The following is a 17330-nucleotide window of genomic DNA, read 5'->3' on the forward strand; positions in this document are numbered from 1 at the left end:
AGCCGTGCTCATGCTTTCACCACAGGGCCTAATGGACTAATTGGTACAAGTTCGGGACCTTGCATCTGTGCGCTGGACCCAAATTTAAAGGGTTAGCAGTACCGATGCAGACGCCCCACACAAGTCTGGCAAGCGATAAGACCAGACGGTTTATCATTCTTTTAACCTCATATGTGTTATTTGTATATGTTTATGTAAATATGTCAATGTTAAGATTAATAACCTCTCTCTTTTCCTCCCCTCCCTCTCCCCCCTCATGGTGACCGGAGCGTCTCCACCTAAGGGGTCAAGGCAACAAGGAACAGGGACACCCCAAAAACAACACCCCAGAATCAGCATGAAGGCAACACCCGTAAGTCAGCTCACACGCACGCAACCCAGACGTCACAATGGCCACACGAATTAACTCCCTAAATGTCAAAGGGTTGAACGCCCCCAAAAAGCGCAGGCTCCTATACAGGGAACTTAAAAGACTAGGCCCAGACATAGCCTTCCTACAGGAAACCCACCTCCCAAAGACTCTAGGGTTATCCCTCAAAGACCACATATATAGCACGGGTTATGAAGCTAGAGCACATTCCAAACGCAACGGAGTTGCGATACTAATACACAAACGCTGCCCACTACGGGTCACAGGGGTCAACCAGGATAAGGACGGGCGATACATTATACTCTCTGGGACATTATATGCACACACCATACACCTGATTAATATATATGCACCTAACGAACCAACCAGAGATTTCTGGGACCAACTGACTGACAAGTTGCAGGCTCTACAACACGGCATGATTATAATGGGAGGCGACTTCAACGCTGCTCCGTGCCCAGCCACAGACAGGGGGACCATAAGGGGTCTACCACGCTCACACGGCAGAGGGAGACAAGATAGATTGGTACATGACTTCATAAGCACAACAGGTCTGATAGATGCGTGGAGGGCCCAGCACCCAGGGGAGGTCGACTACACATTCTACTCCGCACCCCACGACTCATATTCCCGCATAGACTATTTCTTAGTTAACAACCAAACCATCCAGAGAACCACTAAGACATCAATAGGATCTATCACCCGGTCCGACCATGCTGACATTACCATAGAACTGGGCAGCCTGTGCACGGGTACCCAATGGAACTGGAAACTAAACACCTCCCTACTGCAGGACCCAGATATCAAAGAGACTATTCGCAAAGAGATAGTAGAATATTTCCAACTAAACACCACTCAGGACCTGACACCCGCCACCATATGGGCCGCTCATAAGTCGGTCATCAGGGGTGCCCTCATTAGGGAGGCGACCAGAAAAAAGATACAAAACACCTAAAATCCCTCCTACGTGATCTACACACCCAAGAACAGAGACACAAATCTAACCCCACCCCCGAAGGGCTCACAGCCCTACAAACTACCAGACGCCACATCAAAGAAACCCTACTGGACGACGTAGCTAAGGCAATGACTTGGTCTAAGAGAACATTCTATGAACAAGCCAACAAAATTCACACGCTATTGGCACGGACTCTCCGCCCGCGACCAAAACAAACTCACATTACGGCAATTAGGGACCGCACAGGTCAGACAAAGACAGCACCTACCAACATAGCTCAAATATTCACAGAATTCTATAAAACCTTATACAACCACACACCCACAGCTGCCGGCAAAACCCTGCACATGCAGGATGAGATTAGACAATACTTGCACAAAATTAACCTCCCGAAACTGACCCCCTCAGTAACAGAAACCCTAGGGGAAGAATTCACAGCGGACGAAATAGATAGAGCCATCACACGCCTTAAAGGACGTAAAGCCCCGGGCCCAGACGGTTACGAGGGCAGTTATTATAAGACATACAGGGAGGAACGGATACCCCATCTATTAGAATGGTTCAACCACCTGATGCAGGGCGGACGCCCCGACCCGGAAATGTCCACAGCTCACATAGTACTAATACCAAAACCGGGAAAAGACACGACGTACCCAGAACACTACAGGCCCATATCATTGATTAACCACGACGTAAAACTACTAGCCAAGATACTAGCAGACAGACTATCCCCACACTTACATAAACTAGTCCATCCCGACCAAGTGGGATTCATCCCTGACCGCCAACTATTTGAAAACACCAGACGCAACATCAACCTAATTTGGACACAGACGACTTCACAAACCCCAACGCTCATTCTATCTCTCAACGCCGAAAAGGAGTTCGATAGAGTTAAGTGGATATACATGTTTGAACTCTTGCGACATCTCCAATTCCCTGAAACGTATATAAAAACAATCCAAGCCATGTACACTGATGTCAAGGCACTCATACGGATCCCTGGTGCCACGACATCCCCCATCACCCTACATAATGGCACACGCCAAGGCTGCCCGCTGTCACCTCTCCTGTTCGTACTCACGTTAGAACCCCTACTACAAGCAATCAGATCGAACAGGTCCATAGAGGGAATTACAGTGGGCGACCAAACGTACAAAGTCTCGGGATATGCAGACGATGTCCTTCTCACCCTTACAAACCCAGGAAACTCGATGACGGCATTAGACAGAGAACTAACAGAATACGGAACCCTCTCAGGATACAAGGTCAACCTATCAAAATCCACTGCTCTCCCAATAGCCATGACAGCAAACGACACGACACACATTAGGAACCACCACCACATACCCATAACACATAACGCTATCAAATATCTAGGGATACAATTGACTGCTGACCCCCAAAAGCTTTACGGGGCGAACTACACCCCCCTTATCAGGACCCTGGACGCGGACCTTGACAGATGGACAGATAAACCCATATCTTGGATAGGGAGAGTCCACACGATAAAAATGAACATACTCCCCAGGCTCCTCTTCCTCTTCCAAGCCCTCCCCATTCCCGTCACTAAAAAGGACCTAGCCCCCTTACAGAGGGCAATTGGAGACTTTATATGGCAACGCAAACGACACAGAGTAGCCCGCAACATACTATATAGACCCAAAGACGGAGGGGGACTGGGGTTGCCCCATCTCTATAACTACTATCTGGCGGCCCAACTGGCACAGGTGGCCATGTGGCATTCAACACCGGGCGACCGCAGATGGGCAGACCTAGAAGCTGGATTAACGGGAGCTGACCTACCCCAATTCTACATCTGGCTACCCAGAGAACACAGGGCTATCATGCGCACAGGCTGCCCAGCCATACTGAACTCCCTGCGGGTGTGGGACTCCGCAGCCCTGAAACATAAACTAACCACGGCCCCCTCCCCAATGATGCCCCTGTTGAGAAATAGAGCTTTCTTACCGGGAATGAGGGCCCAAGATTTCAAAAACATAGAGGAGGCGGGACTGCAGAGGGCGATACACCTATATGAAGGGAATCAAATAGTGCCGTTTGAAAAGCTGACAGAGAGGACCAGGTTAGGCCCCTCAGATTTCTTTAGATATGTCCAGATTCGAGACTTCGCACAACACAAATTAGCAAAAACGGCAGCAACCACTGCACCCACAGGTTTCGAACGAATTTGCCTCAAAGAAAATCCCCCAAAGGGTCTTATCACAAACCTCTACGCACACCTATGCACAAACAGCTCCGATTGGGGCGACCTCCACTACACCACACAATGGGAAACCGAGCTCAATGAGACACTAGAGGGCACAGACTGGAGAGAAATTTGGGACGCGAACAGGGCTATTTCAGTATGCGTCACCCAACAAGAGCAGGCCTACAAGACCATGCTGAGATGGTATACGACCCCGGTAAAACTTTACCGTATGCAAAAATCCCCAGACGACCTGTGCTGGAGAGGGTGCGGAAATAAAGGGACTTACATCCATATGTGGTGGGACTGCCCAAAAGCACAGGCCTTCTGGAGAGATATAGGGAACCTACTGCAACAAGTATTCCACAGGCACATAACAGTTGACCAATGGGTGTTCCTGCTCTCGAGGACTCTAGACGATTGGCCGAGGAAGGAACAAAAACTGGATGGCTGGCGACTGGGGGTCGTAAAGTAGACCATACCAGGGCCACCCCGCGGACCCAAAGCCCCAAGCCGATACCACACTAACCTGACGCAAAGGGAGCCACCTCCTACACGGCGCTCCGACCCTCACCATGAGGTATCCCCCCCCCGTTTTTTCCACAACTGAGAGGATGAGTGACAGACCAAGTCTATTCATCCACAACATCGAGAGGTCATACTCATTAGGTATCCAGCCAATACGCATTGTTTGATGGTGTATGATTAGGTACACTACACTTGGAGCAAGGATCTAAGCCACGAGGCTTGACCCTCCTGGCAGGATGCTAACTCATTTAACTATGTTTAACTATGTTTCTTTGTTTCTTTCTTTCTATTGTGTTCTTTTTACTGTGCTCTTCCTATGTACAATCTCCGTAATGTATAAATATGACACCAATTAGCGAACACAAGCAAACCTGAGAAACTAAGCCTGAACCGCAGACGCGGTATGTTCCAATGCAAACTGTGCCCAAACCAATGTAATCGGATGAACATGCCATGTAACTTGTGTTGTGATGCAAATATGAATAACAATGTCATACCAAAAATAAAGAATTAAAAAAAAAAAAAAAAGAACAGCTTCATTAAAGGGGCACTATAATGTTAGGTACACAATTGTGTATTCCGGACACTGTAGTTCTAAAACCACCTTTAGGTGGTCGTCCCCCTTACCTCATATGTTAGAAAGGTGATTTACTCATCTTTATACCAATGCTGCGTGGGGCTCCTCGCATCTGGCCCCACCCCCAAACCATCATCAGAATTTCCCATAGGAAAGCATTAAAATGGCTGAGATTGTCAATTATTATTAATGTTCTTATTAAAATAGCGCCATCAGATTCCATAGCACTGTACAATGGGTGGACTAACAGACATTAATTGTAACCAGACAAGTGGACGTACAGGAACAGAGGGGTGGAGGGCCCTGCTCCATGAGCTTACATTCTAGAGGGAGTGGGATATAGTGACACAAAGGGTAAAAGTAGGGGTATGAAGTAGGTGGTTAGAAAAGTATTCACTGAGGGCTTAGTAGGTAATTTTTGACAGTTGCAGGAGAGGAGTCATGGGGGGTAGGGGATATAAAACCTACTAACAATTTAATTGATATGCTTTCTTGAAGAAGTGAGTTTTCAAATTTTTTGAATGAGTGGAGACTGGGTGAAATTCTTACGGAGAAGGGAAGGGAGTTCCACAGAAGAGGTGCAGCCCTGGAAAAGTCTTAGAGGCAAGCGTTGGAGTACAGACAGAGGATATACGTAGGTCTTTAGCAGAGCATAGGGGAATTGACAGGACATACTTGTGTATTAGAGAGGATAGGTAGGTTGGAGTAGCATTATGTAGGGACTTGTAAGCAAGCACCAGAATTCTGATGATCTCAGCCCAGGAGGTGGATTGGAGAGCGGAGCCAAACACCACCCTGGCTTATCAGCATCTTCTTGTAGAGATGCATTGATGCAGAGCGTGAATATTCTGAATGTCAGTGCTGCAGTTTGTGCAGCATTCCCCAGGAAGCACCTCTTGTGGCCAACCGGAGTGACTGCTAGACGTGCAATTCGGACGCTTCCGAATTGCCGAATTTCGTAAGTGCCAAAGTGCTTTGGGTTTCTGAAAAGTGGCAAAACAGGACAGGGAGGAAAAATTAAGGATTAGGATTAGGGAATTGCCGAAGTGCCGAACCAAACCAAATTTTTTGCCCATGCACATCCCTAGTGACTGGCAATAGATGTGTACCTGGGCAGTGTTTACATTGAAATGCCTGCAGGGACGGACTAGTCTCACCAGAACAACTACATTAAGCTGTAGTTGTTCTGGTGACTATAGTGTCCCTTTAAGCAAAAGTTGTTTTGATGCTTAGATTCTTTAATGCACAGTTACACAAACAGTCAATTCCATAGGCTCATAACAGTGATGGCCCATTAAAGAATAGAGGAAGGTACATTCCTGAGCTATTTGCACCAGCACGTTTGGTTGAAGTTGTTCTAGTGTCTATAGTAGTTCCCTCCTGTAATTTGCCCTCAAATTATTTTAGCAATTTGAAGGCTTGGAAGTACAGTATAAACTCATGTAACCAAGCCCTAATACCCCTGCATACCAAGATGAAACATGCACAGTGCTGTCACACTTATAGAGATTAGTTGAATGCAATGACTGATAAAATCATTGGCAGATCATGCCAAGCACTACGCATGCACCATTGGTACCCAATGCTTCCCTATGAGGAGCATGGGATTGGTCAGTCATCCTGGAGGCACACCTCCTATATGATATCACATGGAAAGGAGAAGGCACCAATACAGAGGGAGACTTGGCACTAGAGAGAAGGTAAGCTTTAAAAAAATATATTTTTTAAAACCTGTTATACAGCACACACAGTGGAGAAGTGTGCTGGGTAAGAATGATCTAGAGACATAGTTCTGGAATACAGATTTGCTAAAGTGTCCCTTTAAACCAGCCCCTCCCCCAAATAAAGTGCTTGGACAACAAGGACTTGTATAGCCTGTTACTTTCTTAATAATAATAATAATAATAAAAAAAACCCTCGAACCTACAAGTGGCACTGCCACCGTCTGGGAAATTTGACAAATTTGCAAAGACCCCTTATGATGACATTGCCGCTCAGGGTCTGGTGGCCAGGATGAGGCAGGTAAAGTGAGATTTAATTACCTGAATCTGTCCCTTACGGGTGCCACCATCTTCCTAGGTCTGTTCTTCTTCAGCGCCATGGGACAACATCACTGCTGTACTCTCGTGCATGCAAGAGTACAGTATTGAGGTGTATGGATGACCCGCCAAAATCCATTAAACATTAGCACTGGCACACTCCTATGCATGGCTTGGGATCCAAGTGGGCACCTTTAGCTGCTGTAGCACTGAATCCATGTGCCAAGTTAAAAAAGTGTTGGAGGTTCAACTGGTTGATTGCTGGAGGGTTCGGAACCCAATGGACAGACTTCACTTTTTTCCTAAAAACTACTTTAGGTTTGTGTAAAAATATAGTAAACATTTAACAGCTCTTGCTTCTAAAGGCAAACCAATAGTATTATGGCTTCCTGGGTGTACCAGCTTCTTGTACATGTAAAAATGTCCACACTGCTAATAAAACCTGTTGAGTTTAACTGAAAATTAAATTAATCTTTCACACAGGACCAAGATATGTCTGTCTGTTCAGGAAGTCTGGAGCAGAGTTCTCAGGAAAAAAAAACAAAAAACTCTAGAGGTCACTCCTCTCACTCTTTGGGAAGGCCACAAATATGCTTTTCTGTGCTACTTTTTTGAATTTGGTTATTCGTGGGAAACAAGAACCATACAATTAGCAGATTCCTGGCCTGACTAAGCAGATAGCAGTGTTAAAAGGTCTTACCCAAGAATGATCAGTCCGAGGACACATGCAGAGAAATTAGAACAGTTAGTGTGGCTCTAGATATTGGCCTATATTACTACTTGTAGCGGATGGCATTGGGCTGTCCTCAAGAATTTGTGTTAAAAATGTATTTTGTGTAATTGTTGCCATGTATAGCAGTATTGTATGTAGCTTTCGAGCATAGGAATGAAAATACCGAACCATCAGACCACCCCAGCGAGAAGTGTGCACCTCATTAAGCTTTCACACTCTGTAACCGCAAACTAATTGACCGTGAAATCGTTACTTTGTATGTATCTGTGTGGTCGCCGTTTGGCATATGAACCGCATGGCGCTCAAACAACCGAACACCGCTGAGACCTCCAGAGCTCCGTAACTCACGAACGGAAGGGCCAACCAGCCCCTCGTTCGGTAAAATAAATGCCCCGAACAAGGGAATTAATACGAATGTAAGATTAGCTGTAGATGGCAAATATTTCTATGTATTGTAACTCCTGAACGGAGACCGACCGCAAGGCAAAAACACATGGAGCCCTTTTCGGAAACTACCTCGTGTGCGGTCGGTCAAATTTCACCTTCCATCTAACTCCCGAACCCCCTGGTCCGATCTGGGTGAATTTTGAATACGTTTTTCACCCAGATCAGGGCTACCAGTATATACTTCTGACTGTTTTGGGGTACATCCAGAAATCGGGTAAAACTACAGTATGTATAAGTGGATGTGGCACACTGAGGGGAGGAGATGTGTGGGAGGTAACAGTTACACTATTGGATACTGTACTGATTTATGTGAATCCCTCCCTTGCATGGGAGAAAGCTTTAAAAGAAGGTTGTGTGGATTAAAAGTTCAGTTCTGCTCCTGATGCTGTGTGTCGTCCAGTCATTGGGATATTCATGGGTTGTCTTGCCTGCTGTAATATAATTGCTTTATGGATTTGTAATACTTGTTCCTGAGCCTCCCTGGGATTTTAAGTGATAACCTGTGGAATATCAGCTCTCCGCTACACTACTCAATTCAAATAAACTGCTAATTTTAGAACGTGGATTGCAAGCCAACTTGTTGAACCTATTCTACCTGGATCAGTTTGGCTTTATACCTGATAATAAGGCAAAATCATTCGTATCATACCTCAGGTTAAAACATTGGGCTTGGGTGTGCTTATTCTCTTGATGGATAAAGAGAAAGCCTTTGACCATGTTGACTGGGACTTCATGTTTCAAATTCTACAGCAGAGCTTCCCAAACTGTATAGCGCAACACGTTGTGGCGCTGTGTCGGCTGCATAGTCTAGGTGTGTTGTGCAAATTATGATGCCCGACCGGAAGGGGGCACGCATTCCTTAGATCTCCCCTACTGCCGGTAAATCCATTTAGTGTGGCCAAGTAGGCAGATTGAGGTAAAGGAGCTTTTGTTCCCCTACCTAAGACAAGGTGACAAAGCAGGCACGGGTTGGGGGGGGGGAAACAACCCAGAAAAAGGGCACAAAGACACACACTGAGGGGACAACAAAGACACACAGAAGAGAAAGGGGACCCTTCCCCTTCCCTCCCCCCCCCCCCCACAACAAACCGGGTTAAGGGAGAAACAGATGCACAAATGACTAGGGGAAGAAAGGCAGGCCAGCTAGCCAGCAACGGTAATTAAGGTGAGAAGAGACTTCTCTGAGTATGTTATATTACTATATTGTGAATAGAAGCCAGAGTATTAGAGAGACAAGCAAGGAATTATACATATATTGCGCATGCACATAATGCGTAATTTGGTTACAATAGCTGATTTTGCATCACTTTTTGTGACGTGGCCGCAATGGAAGTTACGTGTTCAAGAAGTGAATAAACTTCTCAAGCCTTAGCTGATGTCCTGTCGTGAAATTAAATGTCCGAAAAGTGTCACCACCATGAAAAGTTTCTAACGCTCTGCAGCATAGGGGTCTGGGCTACAATTTGCTTTAGTGGATTAAATATAGCTTAGAGCTTGCATCAGAATTAACTGTTCCAAGCTGTGACAATCCAGAACACATGGCTGCCCAATCTCACCTCTATTATTTACGCTAACCCTGAGGTCGTTTCACAGCAATGTGAGCAACGTGGGTATTTATGAAGGGGGGAGACCATTACACAAAATAGGCTCTAGCATATAAACCAGGTTCAAGAAATTTGGAATGGGGTTTATTAATGATATGTATGGATCAGTGTAGCAAAATAGTGGAGTTGGAATAACACCCAGCCTAGGAAAATGTTTTCAATCCTAAAATACATACAAATATGGCAATCCTCTGGTTGGTTCCCCAACAATTCCTGGCTTTGTAAATAAACCATTTAATTGCATTTCACACATTATGCATTTGTTTTCTCAAAAACTCAAATTTCATTTAGTGATTGTGAAACAAAACAAGCAACTTATCTCTGGGAAAACAAAAAACTGCACTAGCAATAAAATATTTTATACACACACCATCTGGTATGGAGTTTAAAAATAAGTTTTAGAATGTCACTTTGCTGACCATTTCCATGTACAGAAATAGTAGCATATATTCACATATTTTTTTATGATCACGCTGGAGATTCTAAACAAAACTCAGATTCAATTTGTGTAGAAAATGTGTAAAACTCAACTCACCGTTTTTCCAGGATTAAAATGAAACATTATGTATATCAGTGGTTCTCAAACTTTTTAGGTTCAAGGCGCCCTCAATGTTTCATAAGGCACCCCAAGTCAAAACAATTTTCTAGGTTGCATATATGTACAGCGCTGCGGCAGATACCAGACCCCTAAGCTTGGGAGTGGAACTGGTAGATTTAAAGAAAGAATCCAGGCACAATAACCACTACATTACGTTGTAGTGGGGCCAGTAGTGCTCTCTCAGGGTAAGTAACCAAACTGTTTAAGAACAGTTTGACAACTTACTTGGGGTCTGCCGGGATAGGGGTTGTAGTGGGGGCGTGTGTGTATGGGGGTGCATTATGTTCGTGAAGGTTGTAGTTTGTGTGTGTAGTGCAGTTTGTGCATATGGGGGAAGGGGGGGCGAGGTGCAATTGTGTGTGTGTATGGGGAAGCTATTGTGTGGTGTGGGGTCTGTGGAAGTAGGAGGAATTAATAAATATCTTACAATTTCTATTTTTTATTAAAAATGATAAACACCCCCCCCCCCTTCTTACCTTTGCATGGGAGGGGGGACATTTCCTGTAATCTCTGGTGGTCCAGTGGGGAGAGTGAACTCTAGCAGCCTCGGGAGCTGCTAGAGTTCACTCTTACGAGATTCTGAGCATTGCCGTGGTAACCGCGGCAACAATCTGAGCTCGTGAGAGGAGAAGGGGAGAGCACAGTTCCCGGTGCGATCATCATAGCACTGGGAAAATAACTTGTGCCGCCCCAGCACACAGTTTGGTAACCACTGGTGTAGAACATTGTCTTCTCAAATAAATGGCCATTTTGTTTGGAAATTATGGTTACTAAGCTACATGTGTTGCTACTTGCTGCATCATACAAAGCAGAGGATTGAAGGTCTTCTTTTCGGTGCTGTGAATAGAGGAGAAAAAAAAAAAACCACCCCAGAATATTATATCTTTACACTCACAACACAGCTCTTAAGTCAGGCACACATGCAGCAAGACTTACAGCTTTACATGATGTCCTAAGAAAAAGCATAACTCTTTAAAACTTTAGAATAATGGATTTTTCAGGTACAAGGAATTAGATTTACTGGGTTAATTAAAAGGGACACTATAGGCACCCAGGCCACATCATCTTATTGAAATTGTCTGGGTGCTGTGTCCCTGTCCCCTTAACCCTTAAATGTAAGACATTGCAGGTTTAGAGAAGCAAGATAATCACTAGCGGTGCTTCCTGCAGATTCAGAGTTTAACTCCGTATGTGTATAGTATCTTTTTTTGTGAAGGTACACAAAAAAAAAAAAAAAAAATTGGGTTAAAAAAGTTAACCGACTAACACATGTATTTTTCTTTGTCTGCAACTCCTGTTTTTCTGTTTGACAGCCTAAGCACTTTTAAAATTGTCATCACAGCTGTAAGCTACTCAATGTAGAAAGTACTCACCACCATCTTTTTCACAGCAACAAATAAAACAAGGAGATCCCTGCACTGATTTGTAAAAGTTTCCATAAATAATCACTTATTACATGCTGGTATAACTCAATAGAATGTTTACCTCCGCCACGGTTATTTAAACATTACATTCATTGTTACTTCAATAATGTGCTCAGTTAAAAGTGACATGTACATTGATTGATTTTATGCAGTAAGTGAAGAGGGGGAAGCCTTTACGTGAAATTCTCTAAAAAATAGATCACTTGACAAACAGTTTTAAATTAATTTTCTATTTCTTTTAATATATCATATTATAGCATGTTAAGAGATCAAAAATGTTCACCTACCTGACTCTAGCATTTAGGACTCTAATCAAAGAACAATAACAAGCAGGAGTCATATCAACCCTTTTACAACTGTTTGCTTGCTAGGAGCAATGTTCAAGATTTTCTCAATCAAATTAGGTGTGTACAACCACAGAGGCATGACTCTAAAGCAGCAACGTTGAAAAATTATTACATTTTAGAAGTGTCAAGACAGAATATTGATTAATATTAGGTATTTGTAAGCCAGGTGGTCACTTTTAGCTGCTTGGCCTCTTTGTAATCCCTGAAGAAATGTAGGTAGTAAGTGCAATATATACTGGTATAAATAGCATTGCATCAGCAGCGAATGTCACGAGTGGCAGAAAATGTTGATAGGTCTTAATAAATTTAAAGTGTAGGTTGTTTTACTTAGAACTTGTTAAAATGACAGAACACAATGTACAGATCACGCTTGGCTCTAGAGCAGGGCTAGCAAAGAGGCAACTCTACAGTTTTGTGGAACTGCACATACATCAATGCTTGACTCTGCGGCAAAAGCATAGTGTAATGCCATTAACAGCTATAGAGTTCACCTCTCAGGTTATATGAACTCCTTGCACAGTCGACATAAAACCTTGCTCTAATGTGTGACACTTGTAAATAACAGTAGAAGAGTGCTTGAGCGTGGCTTTTAATTAACCCCTTAGCTGCCGGAGAAGTTCAGAACAAACAGTTTTTCAATGTATTACCATGCTCTCTATCGATACATCTCTTTGTATCCACAGCTCACCGAGTAACACAGACTGCGTGATGCATTGAAGGCTAAAACACACAAGTCAGCAAACTATGTCCTCACATTTATACACGGTATAACGCTTTAAACACTTGGAAACTGTCCTCTTAAAATAAAAGAGCAATAAATACAACCCACCCAAAAAGAGGGGGAAAAAAAGAAACCCTGCTTCCTAAGCAGATGCATTTTAATTTACTATTTAATGGTCTTTGCAATCTTGAAGCAAGCGCCTGAATTCCACTACTCCGCAGGGTCAATAGAGGATCAATAGCATGCCCAGCCCCACCCCTTGTCTCACACAAAGACGACCCCCGTGGAGCAACAAAACAGTTGGGAAACAGTTGTTATCAAGGGCTACCATATTCTGTATTAAAAATATACTTTTTAAAGGCTGCTGGTGTTTGTTTGCTCAAATTAAACAAGGCTAGATGGGAAGAAGGAAGAAACTTTTTTCTTTTTGAAAGCCATTTAAAACTGAAAATTCCTTTGCTAAGCATGGGCCACCAAACCATACATTAGCAATACCTTTTGGACTGAATAGTTCTTTATACGATTTGGCTTTTGTTTCCCAAACTTGGGGTTTTATATCCAAGATCACCAGTTGTTTGTTCCATATAAGAACAATGCATGAAAAGGGTTTTCTTTCTTTCTTTTTTAATATATTCATATTCCCCATTTCTCTTGAGGAAAATCTTAAATCCATAGAAATCAGCTTTCTTTAGCAGTATTTCATCTTTGCTTGTGGGGTCTGCTCCCCAGATTTCAAGGGAAGTATGTACATCTTGCAGCAGAATGACAGGGGTTTGATTAAGGTGTCCCAGGGGTTGCCTGGCATGGGGGCTTTACAACTGCACATGGCAAGGTCAAAAATATTAAATTGCTAGTTGGTGTCCATAGAGTCAATTTCCTGCTGCTTCCCTTGTTCTTCCAGGTCTTCCTCTGTTGCAGATGTGCCAAGTGAAACAGTAGGCAAAGAGGTTTTAAAGTGTTCACTATCCTGACGCTGGTAGAATAGAACATAGGCAGCTTTTGTCTGGAAAAACAAAAACATTCACACTGGTCAGGCATATTTTATCATTAAAAGGATACAGTTAAATTAGATGTTTTAGAACTACGGATTCCTTATATACTGAAGGTAAGATACCTTAGAGATCGGTTAAGATGAAACGTTAGCCAAAGATCAAAATCCTAACTGGCAATTGAAGAATTAAACTCCAAACACCATGACCACTTCAATGATTTAAAGCGGTCACAGTGCTTGGAGTTCGTATGTGCAGCTAACAAGTGTTATGACCTGCTAATGTCAGTTATGTGCATAGAATGAATATTTTCAGTGTACTCCGCATGCTGGCAAACATCCATTGGTGGTCCATTTATTTACTAACTGATGCAGTGGCATGGGGGGTCTATTAATTTTATGTTGTAGTACCCAAGATCATTATTTTCCAAGGGCTAAGCATTGATGGGCTGTAAAGTACATCTGAAAGGTTAACAAGTGGACAAACAATTGAATTAAAACCTTGATCCTGAATTGTGCGAGCAAGCAGGGGTGGTGCAGCAGGAAGATCGATTTGATTTCTTCTAGTGTGGGATAGCAGGGTACATGACCGAGTAGCATTGTTGTTTATTTTTTGTTTAGTTATTTAAGGTTTATAGCGAGGCAAAAAAAACATGTTTTACATTAAAAAAGTAGAATACATCTGATTAACATGTCACATTTAATGTATAGCAAAATGTAATGTATACAGATTTAGCATATGGCAAGATTTATGTACATAGCATCTAAAATCATTGAACATTCACTCTTTTTGCATGCTATGGTAGAACATAAACCATAAAAACAACAAGCTAAAATCCAGATAGTTTGAGTTAAAGTATGTATAAAGGAAGCAAACACTACATGAGGCAGAAGTATTTCAAAAGCCTCTGCGCCCCCATCAACACCCAGTTTTATTTCCTTTTACTGGGTAGGTATGGCAGGATCTGCCTGGGGAACCATTTTAATTTTTCTAATAATGATGAACAAGACATATGAATGTTGCTGGGACAATCTGCCACAGCCATTTATTTCTTCACTAGTTTAAAAGTAAAAGGGGTCAGTATGCCAACTGAAATTAATTTCTGAATAAACCCAAAAAGTGAAACTATCATAAAAATACAAAGCTTTCTAGCTAACTTTTGGTTTTACTCAAGCTACCTTAAACTCTTGCCTGCCTAGTGTGAAGCTGGGAGCCACACAACAAATCTGGTTCTAGTACAATTAATACTCCCTCCTGCCCTTTTCATTTTTAAATGGATACTCCAAGCAACCAAATGTTAGGTCAGTAGTTTTCAACCCGTATGCAGCAAATCATTTTAAAATGTGCCATGAATTTCTACTAAAGTGAGAATTTAAAGTGAATTTAAAATGTAAGGCCAGAGTAGCTGAATGGAAAGAATAACCAACTGAATTTTTCCAGTTCCATATTTTGACCTTAAATTTAAAATTCACTGTGAAATCCGCTTGAATTCTCACTTTAGTGAATAACAATGACTTCAGACTGACTTCCACTCAAACTGAGCCCACGTTTGCTGAACTACACTCTATAGTTTCCCATCATGAAGACGTTTTGTGAAAAGGGGGATTGAGGCTTAAACAGTGGCATTATGCAGCAGAAAGCTGAAATCTTTGTTTTGTTTTTTAACAAAAGAGATTCAAACAGAGGGAAAACACTGTATGAATCTGAGACCAAAATCTGTCCAATGCATTTGAATTGTGTTGTTGGCAAGAGTGTTCCTTTAAAGTTGCACTGCCACCCCAAAATATATCTGTATGAAGTATTAAGATTGACTGTGGTCAAATTGTGCTGCAAATCCAAAACTCCAACACAGTCAAAAGATTTAAAGAGACACTTTGTCTCAGTATTTTTCCTCGGCCTGACAAAGCTTGACACAAGGTGGAGCCACCGTGATCAATCTTGGTCCCTTCCATTACGACGCCCCCAGATGGTGACAGAGCCGCATTAAGTGTTTATTTTCCATTGTAAGTGCTGGCATTGAAATGGTGATTCCTATTTTGCAATTAACTAGCTAGGTAATGCACTACACACGTGACATTCATCTCTTGTAAGGCTGCAAGTAAATGTAATTTTCATAAGGCAGTGATTCACTTTTGGTTATGGTTATCTTTTGAAAAAAATTTTTTTGCTAGAACTCTCCCCTCTTGCCTGCTACGTTTCTGGCTCTTTGCTCCAATTTAACAGTTGTAAATGGGGGGAAAAAAAGCGTACGGTCCTCAGAGTTCTAGCTAAGATGTTTGCTTTCTACAATACATACAACTCCAGTAATGCACTATGATGTGGGGATTTACTGGTTAAAACTTTGCCCTGCTGTAAAAAGTAAGACGCCTACTACGCCGAGTCACTCCAGGATTTAGGCAGTGCTAACTGCAGAAGCTGCAAAGCCTAAAGATTACTACCCTTGTAAATTAAACTACTACAATTCCATAAAGTTTACCCCTTTACAAAACCTTAGTCCTCCTGCCACCTTTGATTTCCTCTCTGGCACAATTGAGATCCCGTGCAGTAATTCAATCATTGTTGCAGGAATCTACCGCCCACCTAGCTCCCATGTGCATACTCTTTCTGACATAGCCCATCTCCTTAGTGAAACCATTGCTCAAAACCCTAAAAGTGAACTGTTGGTCTTTGGAGATTTTAATATTGATTGGCTGAATCCTAAAAATAATAGTTCTTGCACGCTTTTTAAGACTTTGCAGCTAACGCAATTAATCTCCTCCCCAACTCGCATAAACATTAAAAGCCTTAACCATACCCTGCTAGATTGGATTCTCTCCACTTCTCCTGATAGAATCCAGGAGGCCGGTGTTCTCCCAAACACTTTCAGTGATCACTGTTTAGTGTACTGTGTGCGCAAAATAAAGGCTATTAAATCCTCTCCCAAGGTTAAAATAACTAGGTCCTTCAAAAAATGTAATATTGAATCCTTTCTAAAGGACATCAAGAACCTCCCATGGCACAGATTAAACATTATCCCGGATCTAGACTGTGCTGTTGAATTCTTTCAGTCTGAACTCCTACAAATTTGGAATCTGCATGCCCCGCTGCGTAAGGTGAGGGTAAAAGGAGCACATATGAACTGGATCACAGCTGACCTCATCCAAATGTACCAGTTTCGGGATTCTTTGTGGTCAAAGTTTAAGCGTACTGGCTCTATGAATGATCACTGTGCGTATAGACAATGGCGAAATATATGCACAAAACAAACAAAAATGGCCAAGGCCCAATATTTCTATGACAATCTGAACAATAACATCTCAAACCCTAGAAACTTTTGGAAAGTCATAAATAAACTACAAACTCCCCCAATCCACTCCCAACCCTCCACTGTCAAAGTGGATAACCAAACCCTGCAACTTCCCTTAGATGTAGCAAATGCCTTAAACAATTATTTTGTCGGATGTTCTACTGCCCTGATTGCCAAGCTAATAAATGGCACACATCCTGAAACTACAAATGTGGATCAGGTCTCACTAAATTTGCAAACTCCCAATATAGACAAGTTCACTTTTAGACCTGTACCTGTTAGTGTCATTGAAAAACATCTTAATAATCTAAAAATGAAAAACCAGTCCGGACCTGACCAAATCCCAGCAATGCTGTTGAAGCTCAGTGCGCCGGCAATTGCTAAACCCGTCGCAACTCTAATTAATGAATCCTTGGTGTCTGGATACTTACCCAAACTTTGGAAGACTGCAAGAGTAGTGCCTATCCATAAAAGTGGTGACACTACCTTGGTTTCTAACT

At 42.7% G+C, this 17330-nt stretch overlaps 1 protein-coding gene across 2 annotated transcripts in view; it reads right to left on the reverse strand.

The window, feature by feature from the left end:
- Positions 1-12137: 12137 nt before the first annotated feature.
- The window catches only part of USP4 (ubiquitin specific peptidase 4), a 58685-nt gene continuing 53492 nt past the window's right edge, over positions 12138-17330 (reverse strand). For both annotated transcript variants that reach the window (XM_063426542.1, XM_063426541.1), the window contains exon 22: positions 12138-13558. In XM_063426542.1, the coding sequence (XP_063282612.1) occupies positions 13406-13558 (153 nt within the window). In that variant the 3' untranslated portion in view covers positions 12138-13405. The remainder of the gene's footprint in view (positions 13559-17330) is intronic.

Source organism: Pelobates fuscus, chromosome 7 (assembly GCF_036172605.1).
Source record: "Pelobates fuscus isolate aPelFus1 chromosome 7, aPelFus1.pri, whole genome shotgun sequence".
NCBI classification, from domain to species: Eukaryota; Metazoa; Chordata; class Amphibia; order Anura; family Pelobatidae; genus Pelobates; species Pelobates fuscus.